We start from the raw sequence: 14,005 nt of genomic DNA, 5'->3' as shown, positions 1-14,005 counted from the left end.
TGGAACCACACACACACGCACACATTAAAACACTTCGTCGTGCAGTAGGAAGTAATTTCCCTTCATTTATGTTTTTGGCTTATTGTTTTTTAGATGCGCCCCCTCCTCTTTCTTCCTCGCTTGTTTACTTTCTGTATCTCTTCGGTGCATGATTTTGATCACTTTCATTGATGCTGCTGCTGCTGCTGCTGCTGCTGCGGCAGCGCGTGTTTTGGGTGTTCAATTTTTATTATTCGATCTCAAAGCCTTTTTTGTGGCCCCAAACCCCAAATAGTGTCTGCCTGCCGGTTGGTTTCGCTCACGCGTGCGCCCACGGTCACGATGAGGTGGTGGAAAACTATGCGGCTGACCTACAGATAAGAAACCCAGAGGGAGAAAGTGAACGGAAGGTACATAAAACAAAAACATTGATTTCGCCCAATTGGAGCACTATCATTGAGCGGGCGGGGTGCGCTGATGCTTTATGCGCGGCGGGGATGATGGATGGAATGCTCTCGTGCGCTCCAGGGGCAAGAGCGCGCCGATGGTTCCTTTCCTTTTTTGTGTGCGTATTGGGATGCATTTCTGGAGCACCAGATGCAGCTGCAGTGCTGTGTTGCTTTATCTCTGGTTGTTTCTGGTAACATGTGTAAGTAGAGGCGGGAGAGTGTCGAGAAGTATTCCATTTTGATTGATAACCAAGCCAAGGTTGCTCGATGCTCTAACATGAGGTACTGCTGCGCTTCGCGTGTTTGATTATCATTATGTTTAAAAAAGTGGCCATCATAGGAGGGTGAAATCTGTTGGATTTTGTTTTGTTTTATTTTACTTGTTGCTTTTCTTGGTGGTGAGCAATTTACTAATTTTCCTTTCGAACAATCCGTGCGTGGATCACCAGCTTCCGCAGATTGTCCGCCATCGCTCTTCACTGATTTGTTTTGCAGCCATTTTCCTGCTTCGCACCCCTCCCGTCACCCCGGGTTCGACACTCGAGCCGCTATCATTTCGGCTATTATTTGAGGCCAAAGTTTCACCTTCCATCCCATTAGGTGCATGAAAAATTGTTCCCCTTCCCCCGCGCACTAAAAAGGTGTGGTTGAGTTGCCGGTGTACCGATTGATGCGTGAACACGCAGACATTCGCACAAACACACGACGCAAACGGAAGTTTGCAATTTTCTATCCATTTTCCCGCGTGCGTTGCGTGACGCAAACAGTCCGGCCGATGGTTTGGTTTTTCGAGAAAAGGATACAAATTGCCCGGCGAGCGAAAGCACAGCCGAAGCCGAGCTCGAGGTGTGGCACGGCATGCCAGGGCACGGCACACACACGCACATGGTTTCGGCCGAGGTTTTCAGACTTCGATAACGGTTTCGGTTCGATGCATCTGTTCTCTCATTTATGCTTCTCGAGCGAAACACTTCGACGTCGTTGGAGTGGCTTCTGGACTGGCAAATCATCTGAAATGCAATGCCCGAGATGCGTCCGTGTTGCCAGCAAAATGGGTGGACCAGCGACAGGAAGTTGTAAGGTTCTTCTCCCTAGCGGCTTCACCCTTTGCGATGCTCCAATCATCGTCGGTCGGCCGAGAGATTACGAGTGACTCACGGGGTGAGCTGACCAAAGCCCTCACACACACACGCACGCACACACATACAAAAAACCCTCCAGGCGGTTCCACTTCCACCGTAAAAACCTGGCAACGACGACATGATCAGAAAGGGGAGAAAAGGAACCCCAAGAGTTGATTGCGTGCGATCGCGAGCAGGCACTTACGGCGAATCTTACGAAGCAGCAGCAGGAGTAGGTTGAATGAAGGTACGTAAGCTCGTCGTTTTCGGTTGCGATTGCGCCTCCAGGAACTCCTGGCAACACACACCGGTGCAGCGAACTGTTTCCCACGGCCAGAAGAATGTGTTCTATGCGTGTGAGCAGCAGCATTGGACGGCAGAGCGAGGCAGAGCTGTGCCCACCTTCTTCACCATTCACCAGCAACTAGCGGAGCGGAGAAGGAATTTGGATTGTAATTTTCATTCGGAAAACCCAACCTGTGGGCCGGCCGGGCGAAACCGACCCAGTGTGAACGGGTCTTCGAGCATCGAGCGCTCGTTCTGGCGCGTACACCAGCATGACACATCATCATCTGGATTTTTATTATTTTTCCCGGCCCGGAAAAACCGGTCGCCCGGTCATGGTGTTGTTGCTTGCTTGCTTGCTTTCTGCCGGGGTGGCGGTGGTCAGCATGGGCGCGCGACGTACCGACCGATGGCTTCGGTCGGTTGAATGAAAGTGGGACACACGAAAGCGTGGCAGCAGCGTGGCATGGGCACCGTCTAGAGTGGTGCACGAAGCCCGGCAAGGGGATTGTAGCAAAACAAAATGTCAGCCCCAAATGCCCCGGCAGCATAGTGAGGCTGGTGTGCCGAAAAATCGATTTCCTATTACTTAATCCGACACCGGATGATCTCATGGTTAGGCTGGCAACAACACGGGGTGTCCTTCCACCGGCCGCTGCCTAATGAGCACCGAGGAGCGGCAAGATTTTTGTTAATGATTCGCCATTTCCCTAATCATCTCATCCGAAGGTGTTGCCCAAATGGAGCTGTTAAGCTAAACCTCAAATCAGCCCTCAGCCGTCTAGGCAACGGTGGGGTAACCTCGACGCTTCGGTCACCGTGGTTCGGTTGGAGGCAAAACATAAAAGAAAAGTCTCACCATCATCATCATCATCTACTACGGCGCCATCGGTACAACTACCACTAGCGTGGCGGTTGGAGTTCGTCCATCCGCTTGGCCTCTCCAATCGCCTACCAACCGCCTAGCGGTGCGGTGTAGTGTTGCTAGTAGGCATTGAGCTATGATTTGAGAGTTCCACGCGACTAACCCCATGGCAATGGCTACTACAATGGCAAAAAAGTGAAAGTTTGACCTGTCGCTGCTGTTTCTGCTGCTGCTGCTGCTGCTGCTGCTGCTTTGGTTGCTCGAACCGCTCCTCCCGAAGCTGGGGTCGCAGCCACTCACCACATTCTTGTGGCTCGCATGAGTCCATCGCCCTTAGCTTAGGGAGGTGCTTAGGAACAAATTCGTTCACATGAGCGCCCTTACCTCACCGTATGACTGTGGCTGTGTGAGTCCCTTGGGGGTTGGTTGGTTTGTTTTGGACCACGCTGCTACTGCTGCTGCTGCTGCTGCTGCTGTCAATGAACTTTTCCGGCCGCAGACGACGGAGCCTCGCAGCAAATGCCTCACCACGGGGTCAAGGAATGTTTTGGTTTCATCCCGCGGTTCGAGCCCTTCACGAAGACGATGGTCGCGAAGGAACTCTCAGGCTCCGGGTGTGTGGTTAATACTCTCCCCACGTGAAGCTTTCTACGTATTGTTATGCATGTAATGATGATTGTTCGCGATGATTAGCTTCGGCAGAGAGTGAGAACATCTTCATCCATGTGTTAGATCTATTAGCTTATTACTTGCTTGAAGAGGCAGAATTATAAATTAGCTTTTAAGCAGTTGTTGTATTTTGCATCAGCTATGGATTTGTTTCTCGATACAATCCTTCGTAATGAGAAGTTCCTTGTTGAGAAGTTTCAATAGTGTAAGTTACTCATTGACGATAAGTCGAAGAACAATTAAGAAATGGTTACTAATATCTCGTTTGCTGCTCCAACATGGAAAATGTTTATACAAAGACCAAAGCGACGCTTAGCGTGTACGACGTGAACGTGCCTGACAAGTGGGCCCCACCCCCCTCCGCCTACATCACCTTGAACGTGATCATTTGACAAAACTATCCCCATGATGCCATCGTCACCATCATCCGCACATACCGCGGACCGCACTCAGTAAAGATTAATGTTTTGTTTATTGTGCGCTTATTAGCGTCGAAGAAGAGGCAGCCAAGAAGAAGAAGAAGAAGACGAAGCTGGTAATGACTTCCGCGGACACATATTTTATAGGCCAAGTCACCAAAGCACCGTCGTTAGGTTGGCGGCACCATACATTGGACAAATATCCTGCTCTATGGACACTTGAATGTTGGAACAATTTATCTTCACCGAGGACCTTCGAGACCCAAGATGGGTGATTGGAGAAGATTGGGTCTTTCGCGTAGCGCGTGTGAGTCAAAACCTGTTGCAAGCAATAGGCCGGTAGGCCACGCGCGCGCGTCCCCATCATTGATCGGCGCTTTCGATTCCACCGAGTATCGATTGCAAATGATTCGCACATTACCGGCGAATGGCCGACCAGAACCTTCCTTTGCTGAGGGCTCCGCAGGGAAATCATAGGTTATGGGAGTGAAATTTCCTGGAAAAATCCCACCAAAGTAGTACCGCGTATCATTTCCAATAGCCGGAGAACCCCGGAGAAACTAACTATCTAATTCCCTTCTAAATCACCTTGCCGCGCTGACAGAGTGCTGGCACTACCACCACCACCACCATCCACAGGAACCCGCTGGTTGTCATGTTCCCGGACCCAAAACCGGACTTGCGGCGGCGGCGGCGGAGAAGTGGCGTTGGTAGAGATAGAGTCTGCGAGGCAATCGTGGATTGTAGTAGTAGTAGTCGTCGTCGTCGTCATCGTCGGCGCGATTATTCGTGATTACCGTCACGTACGTCCTCATAAAAACTAGTTACTATTCATACCGGAGTCCCTGCACCCACCAACCGCCGTAGAAACCTTGACTCTAGCGCTAGCACGTTTCCTGAACCTTCCCGTGGCCTTACTCTGCCTACTGCATCCTCGGAATAGACGATTTGCATGTGCTCCTCTCGATCTACTCGGTAAATTGTGAAAGAAACCTATAAACCCTTGAAAAGGATGGCAAACTGTCGCGTTGGTTTCTGAAGATTTTACGGAAACTCAGAATCAATGGTTCAGAAAAAGGTAAATCGTATCCACCGTAGCTTCTTATGAGATAGTTTCGACCATGGATGAATTATCGTGTTGGCTAGCTATAACACCCAGTACCCTTAGCGTCACTAAACCGATCTGACTGGTGTACGAAAATAGCACGTTCGCTCACGAGGCTTCCGAGCCCTGAGGGCCATCACTTGCCACAAGAGGAGGAATATATTGAGAAGAGATCTCGAGTGTGCCGAGCCCGCCTTGCATCTATTTTTGCACCGTACAACCGTGTTCTGTGCGGTTTGATCCGTGGAATAATCGTAGATTCTCGGACACGGAAAACCTGGAATTGACTCTATTCCCGGATGATATGACCCCGGGAGCGATTGCAATGCTCGATGCCGTTGGAGTACAGCTGTGGTGCTGGTGCTAACTTCTCAGCGGCATCGGTGTCAACGAGACAACGTGAGAGGGCCTACACACAGCCCTACACTACCGTAATGCTGTCACATGTTCGGGAGCATGATGGAATGGAGATGGAAGGGTTGGTTCCGCTGTCGAGCGTGTTTGTGTGTAGTAGCGATCGCAAATTTATGGCCTAGATGGTCTACGGCGATACCCCCGTTGCGGTGGAGTCAAGAGGTCGATTCGCAAGGGTTTCACTGCGCGGTACTTGTTGCAGCTGCAAGTGCCACGTGATCGCTCTGGCGACGACGTCGACTCCTACCAGTACTCCTCCTAGACCAGTGGACAATTAAAAGATCGACGAAAAAGTCAGATTAAGGCATGGGCAGCGCAGATCATCAAGATCACTGTGATGCTACAAGCCGCTCGCAGGCCATTGTTAGCAGCAAATAGCAGTGATAATGATGGTGATAGTGTCCGTAGTTGGGTTTGTCATGTTTTGGGTTCAAACCTTGATCACCCTGCCAGGTTGAGGTCGACCAGGGAATCATGAAAAATAATGGACGCGGAACTGACAGTAAGCAAATCCTTTCACCTCACTCCACCGGTACATGGAAGTCGATGTCTCTAAACGATGGCGCGTGTGGTCAAGCGCACGGTATCATCTACGTATCGGACCAGCACCCCTCTCTAGTATCCGATATTCCTCCATCCCTTGCTTCTGCTTGGTCCTCATTGGTTCAACCAAGGGAGTGCGAGGTCGTTACCGGTCGGCTGCAACAGGGCTCGTTACGTAAGTCTGTGGCAAAGGGTTACTCTCGGTGGTGCTGTTTCTCGCTTCCGAGAGCCACACGAGTCCACCGCTAGATTAGCGGCGACTAGAGGCGACCTATACGACGCCCCCGACGACGACGACGACGACGACGATGACGGCGACAACGACGACAATAGAGAGCGGAGTCAATTATTGGTAATGATCATGCAAATTGTTGCAACCTGTAGCATCTACCGCACACGCCAGCAGCGGTCGTCGTTGCCGTTGCCGTCGTCGTCGCCGCACCGGTTCCATACCCTTTACCAACTTCCGCAATAAAATCGCGGGGCCAAATGGTGGAGCCACAATCTCGCTGGTGCACGTGTACCAGGCTGTTCTCGAGGTGGTGTACCAGTGGTGTACCAGCAACGAAACAGCTGGTTCAAAGACTGCACTACTCTGAACACTGTGATTCACTGCAAAGGTCGACATGGTCATCGAGTAGCACTATCAGCAGTGGGTCATTTGCCGCGAGTATAAATAACTCTGCACAGCGAATCGAGGCTGTACGGCGGGTGGCGCTATCATGTTAGTGCTGCGGCAGCTGATAGCTCCCCAACGAACTGGTGCAGTCGACGATCGACAGTACAGTGGCAACGAGCAGAGTGACCATTTGTCGCACATCCAGCATTGCGTATCGCCAGCAGTCTAAGTTGGCGTCGCCATCGATTGACTCATTTGTGCGACGAAGGCGTAAACCATTTCGGGCACGATTTTCAACATCCGAACATTCTTACAATTCTAATTTATTTTGGAGATGGCAACACGCGTGTATTAAGGATAGTTTTTCGCGACTCAATATCCTAGGAAGCCGTTAATCAAATTAGATAACTTCCTCTGCGGCATTGCGAATTAGCAAATTGACAACTAGCCGCAGGTTCTGCAGTCGGAACGAATCGTCAGATGACTCGATAATGAGTTTCGTATTCGGACGAGAAGTAAGTCACTCACGACGAACGTTGGCTCCTAATGGAAATGGCAAATCCTTCCATTTATTTATAGAAACACAAAACAGCAGATAAGGTACTTTAGCTACTAGCCACTTTAGCCATTAGTGTCCCGGTCTCAGATTTGCGTCTCCACCGGGCGATTCAATGGCGAACTGGTAGTCCGGAGTCGAAAACAATTCAAATCATAGTACTCCTTGCCAGCGATGAATAGCTCCCCGCTTCCTCCGGTCCTAGGTCTAGGGCTGATTGGAGCCTTTTATGCTTTTGCCGCCTGATCAGCCACTGATTGCAGAAAGGAAAGAAACGATTTTCCAACCAAAGACCGACCGACCGACCAAGCCCTTTCGCTACCTCGTCCAGGGTTTGGTCTCCTTTCTCCATCGCGTGCTTACCAATGCTGGTACCATTTCACCGTCGAGCGAGTTTTCCCGCCCTAATAGCCCAGTGGAAAGGAAACGGTCGGCGGTTAGCCGACGATGATGGCGGCACGGAATTGTGCAACAATCCGGTCTTCGTTTCCGGTGGCCAAGTAGCGATTATTTATTGAAGAACCATTTTAATTAAACATTCCAGACAATCCCTTTTGGCGTTATGGCGCGGTATGGATAGCCGGCCAAAACCCCAGCGATGCATGAAACCATCTTGCTGGTGCTGGCGAAGTGTTTGACATCTGTAATGAATTTGCAAGTTCTGGTACCATCTTCCCGGCTTTTTGGTTCTGTGTCCGTTAGTTGGTCCCCATCGTGGCAGGTTTGATCGATAAGCCAATTGGCCAATTCTATGCGTGTATGAGTGTGGATGTGTGTGTGCAGAGAAGACACTGACGAAAGCTATATCGGGATGATGGGCAGGTTCTGTAATCGTTCTGCAACGTTTTTGGTTTCTTGAGCGTTTACTTTCGGTAAGACCCAGACCCAAAAGCAATGCGGAATGTGCTGTCGGTCGCCACCGTGCAGATTAACTATTCCATGCACGCGGAGCGTCATCCATTGTCAGCGGGAAATGGCCTGGCGGTTGGGAACGATACCATAGTGCCTGGTGGTCATCCCAACCCCACCACCGAAACCAGCCACCATTTCGGTCGTTTGCCATTTTGAATATTTTATTTCGCTGCGCTCGGTTGGCAATGATTGTGTGTGACTCGCCCGCCCGCCCGCCCGCCTGGTGGATGACAGGTCGTTTTCGGTCTCGTGGTTCGTTGCCCCTACCGACAGGAATAGGACACGATCCTGTGCCACCTTGATATCGAATGACAGCTGTCAATGTGTTGGGGATTTGGGGCTGGTTGCTTGGATAAATGGATGAAAACCGGGGGAAATAACGCATTCCAGAGCCAGGATGTGGCAAAACTCGCGATGGAACTGAAAAATGGCGAGAAAATGTCATTGTGACGGTTGCGATAAGGTCGCTGGTTTTTTTTTGGGGCGCTACTTTCTGTCGGTCAATCACGTAGCATACGCACACACACACACACACATGCACAGACGGCACAACTGGACCACTAGAGAGCAGATAGAGAAAACACCGGAGCTGCACTCTTTGCTACACTCTGAATGAAACATACCGGAAACGCGCCGATGCGCCCATGCCGGCCACACCCAAGATGCGCATACCTGCCGGGCGATTGTTCCACTTTGAACAAAAGGAAATCAACAATCCCTCCTTGCCCGGCGCATTACGCCACCACGATGCGACGGTGCGATGCGTTATCTGATCCTTCTCGATCGCTCGTTCCCTCCCCCCCTCTGGTACTACCCTTTGGTGCGTGAAATGAAGATGTTATATGCTCGGTACGATCGTTGGATAATCGCTTTGCTTGGGGTGCGCTTTTTGTTCAACCCTTCGGTAACAAATTGTTGCTGCCAAAGGTTTTTTTTGGAACCCGAGATGTTTTAACATCACGTTTGTTTTGTCCTCTTGCGCTATTAGACGCATCCGGTAAGGTTGACGATTGTTCGCGCACAGGTTCACACACACACCGCAGGCGCAGGAAACGGGGCCTTTAATATTTCATTCCAAAATGATGAAACCACCTGGGCCAGGGAGCGGCTCTCGACTACCTCTGCAGCAGCCGCAGGACGCGCGGTGGTAATGGCATGCAATCGCTCACGTGCGTACCGGTTCTCGTGGCGTAACACACATTGAGATTAACGAGCGATAATCAATCTTAAAGCGGTCGCGTCGCGCTCGCAGCGGTCACACCTCCCCGTAGGCCAATAATGCTTTTTTAGGGGCCGCCAGCCGCACGAGGTGGAGTTATTGTTTTTTTTTCCGGCGGTCAGGCAAACGCGAACCAGGCAAAGAACCGCTAACTCTCGCCACCCACCAATCCACCCGCCCCAATCTGAGGTGATGATTTGCGAGCGCACGTGTTCTGGGTGCAGGATCGTATAGAGCGGGATTTAACAGTGGACGGACTCGCTTGGAGTGGAGTGAAATTGAATTGAAAGCCTGTTAACTGTTAAGTATCTATTATTCCCTAGCAACCAATTCGCCCCCCTCTTTCCTGGCTGCACGTCGTTAGTAAAATCTTGATGCGTTCTCGGCAGATTTCATTTCCATCCGCTTCATATTAAATGCGAAACAAACGAACAAACGGCTGATGATGATCTGCTGGCCTGGCGTGCTGCCCTCCAAAAAACATTGGAGAAAATTTAAACCGAGCGCACACCTCATGCTCATGGCCGCCGCCTCAACCACCAGCAGCATGTCATGATAATGTTGGCGATTGGATGATGGTCACGCCATGATCTCACCCTCGACTCGGCGAGGCTCTTTGAGGGATGAAAGAAAGGGGAGGGGATTGGTCGCCGACTGGTGGCTGGTGCGGCGTCTGTGCAAAAATGAAACGGTACACCATTATGCTCATAACTCACCGGCCGATGAGTTAAGTAAAATGATTACGGCAGCCCAGTGCGCCCTCCGGTGCGTTACGGCGGCGCGGTTTCTTGCGCTTGATGCCGACACCTTGATGCTCGACCTCGTACGTACGTGTTTATGTGATTGTGAGTGCTTCATATTAAAATGAAACAAACCCGTGGCAGCGCCTTTGCCACGACGCAGGTGGAGGGTGGTTCTGGTTCGTAAATAGTCAAAAATCGAGACCGAGGGTTGGCTTGAGGTGGTTTAATATGGAGATACGACGTCGACAAACTTCTACTGCGGCCCAGAACGGTAATCTGGCGGTATACTTCACTGCTGGTGCTTTTGGTGGTTAGCTTTCGGACTTGCGGGCTCATAATTCGCCCAAGTAAACCACCAGCTAACGGATGTTTGCTTACGCCACACCAGTCACACACCCCGCCACACCCCGGTGGCTGTTGGTATGAGCAATATGATAAGTAGGTTTGGTCAAGGTCGATAAATCCCCTTGAATGCGCTCTAGAAGCAGCAAACCAGTAGTACCGGAGTGTTCTTCTCGTGTCGGAGCATATAAAACGTTTCCCGAAACATCTCATACATCTCATGCTTCTTCTACTTTTTATTTATTTGCAGACCCTCTTTTGAAGCCGCTAGTAACACTGTGCGGTCTACTGCCGGACCACCACATCGTGAACAGCGAGCACGGTGGTGAAGCACGAAGAGCAGGTCCAACCGGTGCATCGGTGTGTAATTAGTGGAGGCCCTCCTCCCCTCACGGAGTCAGTCCAGTCAGTACCTCAAACCCATCTGCTTCACGATCTGTAGCGCCCTTTCGTGAGGCGCTCGAGCGCAAATGCGCGCTCCCCTCGGCCGACATAACGTCGACGCCGCCGATTAGCTAACAGCAGAACGGAGCCGAAGGATCGCGCGAATCGCGAGCGAAAAAAAAAGGAAAATCCACCTGCGTTGCATCACACCCTCCCCGCGCCCCGTGCTCGTATGCGTGTGACGCACACGACGCAGCACACACGCGCCCCTGCCCCTCGCGCCAGCAAGCCTCCCCGGAGGGAAATCTTGCTCGTACGCTGAAGCACGAACCTAGCGGCGCGCGCACTGTACTCGAGAGCGTCGAGAACGCGTCGCGGGCACAATCGAGTTCAAGGCACCACCAGCTATAGCTGCCTGGGCGCCACCATTCCGGCCAGCAAGCCAGCGACCAACGACCTGCTACGCAGCACTACCTCCAAGTCGAGGGCATCGAGTTTCTAATAACCGATCGTAAATCGGGCGCTATCGATCGGTGTGTGTGGCGTATGTTGCGGTTCTTGGTTTCTCCGGTTTAGTTTGGCATCGATAGTGGCGCGAAGTGGTTCCAACCATGAGGTAGTCGACGCTGGTAGTGGACAACATCCTTATCGTGCTTCTCTGTGTGTGCGTGTGTCTGTGTGAACGGTGTGCAAGGATCAAACGGTAGGGCTCCTTAGCAACCTGCACGCTGCAACCATCTAGTAACGCCTAGTGATCGACCACCATCAAGCATCCTCAAATACTAGTGCTCTCTGCGTTTCGCGAAAGTGTTATTGTGCCGTGCAGTGTTTGCGGGAATGCTTTTGCTACCTGCAGTCGATCACAGTGTGCCTAACGTAGCAACCACCTGCGAGAGCGATTCGAACATGTGAGGCACCTTGTTGGCGACTTCGAGTGGCTTCGAGGGTGTCGTCGTCGCTGGTTGAAGTGTTATTGTGCATCATTTGCAAAGTGATTTCATTTCGTTCGCAAAACCGTTTCCGTTTTGGCTACCATTGTTTGTTAACTACTCCCCGAACCAAACAACAAAGTGCATCGGCATGGCGGCAAATCGTAAGCTCTTCTCCTCGAAGGAAGAGATTCGCAAAGAAGATGACGATGGTGGTGGTGGTGGTGCTAGTGACACTGGAGGTGGTGGCGGCAAGGATGAGGTAGATTATGTGCTCACATCTTCCAACGGTTCAACCACTGCTCCTACGCTGAAAGCTGAAGCAGAATCTACTGCGGTATCTTCGAAAATGACGGCCACCAGTGAGACCCCAGCGTCAGCCCCAAAGGTGGTGGGCTCGACCACGCTCGATAAGTTCAACATATTCCACCTACGACGTAGACCAAAAAGTGACCCCGGAACAGGGCCGATCGGAAGGCACGCTGCATCAGTAGCGACAACTATCGCTGGAGCCAGTCCAGCAAATGGGTCAGCAGGAGCACCGGGTGCAACCGGTACCTCCGGAACGGCTGCTGAAGATGGGTTCAAAAAGAAGAAATCGCGCTTCGTGAAGAGTGCATCGATCGCGCGCATTTTCGGCAACACCTACAATACCAAAAAGTATGATGATAACAGTGCGCTGCTCAAGCTGCAGCAGTTCAAGCGCAGCTTCCTGAGCAGCGAAAAGTTCCACAAGAAGGAGGGTGGAGCTGGTGCTGGTGAGGATGTGGCGAACGCGTCCTCGACGGACCTGCAGATTGGGGATTCCTGCTACGTGAACGATAGTGAGAGCAGCGCGAAAGCGATCAAGTCAATCACACGCGGCCTTGGGCGGTTACTGCGGCGGAACTGTCATAGCATCGACATCAGCCGCCCGGATCCGGAGTATAAGGTGTCCTACCTAGGCAACGTTCTCACCGGTTGGGCAAAAGGTAAGTTGGCCAGTTTGGTTACGAACATTGCGACATTGTAACGCCTGAAGAAGAGCCTTTCGATCGCGAAGCGCACGGCCATGCCATGGTCCGTAGAAATCGACTAATCCGAAGGACGTGCGTCGATCGCAGAACCTTTCCTTTTAGTCAAACGCGCGCTTGAGCAGTGACCGTGTGAGAATAGCAGTGGCCATCTAAGTCATACTGAGATGATGATCTATCAAGCGCAATCAATAGTCAGCTGGATGTCAGATAACCCACCAGTCCAATCACACCTGTCCGCACGATCAATCGCTCGGTTGATACCTCCAGTGGTCAGCCTTTGTCTTACAGAGGGCGAATCGAAATCGATAACCATCCCATCGCGGAACTTCGACCGAACGCGCGTGCATCACGCAATTCGGGCCACAGTCAATCAAATGCCGTCGAATCTTCGGATAGGTTCGATTGATTGGTTTCGTGGTGAATGGTTTATGGAAAAAAGGACGGGTTTTTTGTTTCATTAGCCATGGTATCCCACGGTCTTCACCTTTTGCGCCCCCTCGCCTCGTTACCTATCCGCCACGTTATTGTCGTGTCCATCATAAGGATTTGATCAAAAATCAATCTAGCATCTTGAGATCATGCTGAGGTCTTGGTCAGCCACTCAGCAGCACCGAACTCCGAAGCAATCACCGAAAGCACTGGCGCGCAACCTTGGGGACCTTGATTGACTTGATCCGTACGACGGTTTGTCTCGAGCGAGGCAGGTGACGATGGTGGTAGCGAGATACAGCGATCTCCTAATGTTTCCTAAGGTCGTTTCTATCTAGATACTGAGGAGCGGTCAAAGCTTGAGAAGCTTTACGACAAAGCGCCATGCATACTATCTTGTTGGACATTCCCATGCACCACACAGATGGTGGCATGTTCTTCGGTGGTTAGAATCGTAAATAACATCAGTTTCACCCCAAAAACCAGCCTAGACCGGTACCATCGTGATATAGAGCATCGGCATCTAGTCAGGTGACCGCTTTACAACCACCACCAATGTCCCACTTCAGAGCGCGGGATAAGCTGGGAACCACGACTGCTCGTTCTCAGCATTCCGTTGCCTTCCGCAGTCCCCGTAGTCGCGGCCCACAGCACAGGGCCACCGCAAAGGAATTCCAATTTGCCACAAAAATCCACACCGCCCTTGTGGTTGTGACGTGGAGCGAGTTGTGTAGAGCGTTTAGTACCGCCATCACCATCATGATTGTGATCATACCCGCTACACTACACGACGACCTGTTGCTGTTGCTGGCCCACAATCGTTTTGTTACTCCATCAAGTGCCCAAAAGTGGTATTGCTGCACAAGCACTATACCATTTTAGGCCAGCATCCATAGCGGTCTTTGAAGCAAAAGTCCGCCAAGGTCCTCGGCGGCTGTAAGTCGGCGGTGTCAAAATTCACACATTAGATGCTGTGCTGTCCGGTGCACCATGGATGATGCTGTTGT

General features: G+C 51.4%; 1 protein-coding gene across 6 annotated transcripts in view; it reads left to right on the top strand.

Moving 5' to 3' along the window:
• LOC125950341 (uncharacterized) overlaps window positions 1-14,005 on the top strand; it is a 62,178-nt gene that overhangs the window by 22,173 nt on the left and 26,000 nt on the right. For all 6 annotated transcript variants that reach the window (XM_049678248.1, XM_049678250.1, XM_049678247.1 and 3 more), the window contains exon 3: window positions 10,491-12,524. In XM_049678248.1, the coding sequence (XP_049534205.1) occupies window positions 11,705-12,524 (820 nt within the window). In that variant the 5' untranslated portion in view covers window positions 10,491-11,704. The remainder of the gene's footprint in view (window positions 1-10,490; window positions 12,525-14,005) is intronic.

Source organism: Anopheles darlingi, chromosome 2 (assembly GCF_943734745.1).
Source record: "Anopheles darlingi chromosome 2, idAnoDarlMG_H_01, whole genome shotgun sequence".
In the NCBI taxonomy this organism is placed as follows: domain Eukaryota; kingdom Metazoa; phylum Arthropoda; class Insecta; order Diptera; family Culicidae; genus Anopheles; species Anopheles darlingi.
Note: the sequence above shows the minus strand (reverse complement) of the source record. Positions and strands in the feature narration are given on the sequence as shown.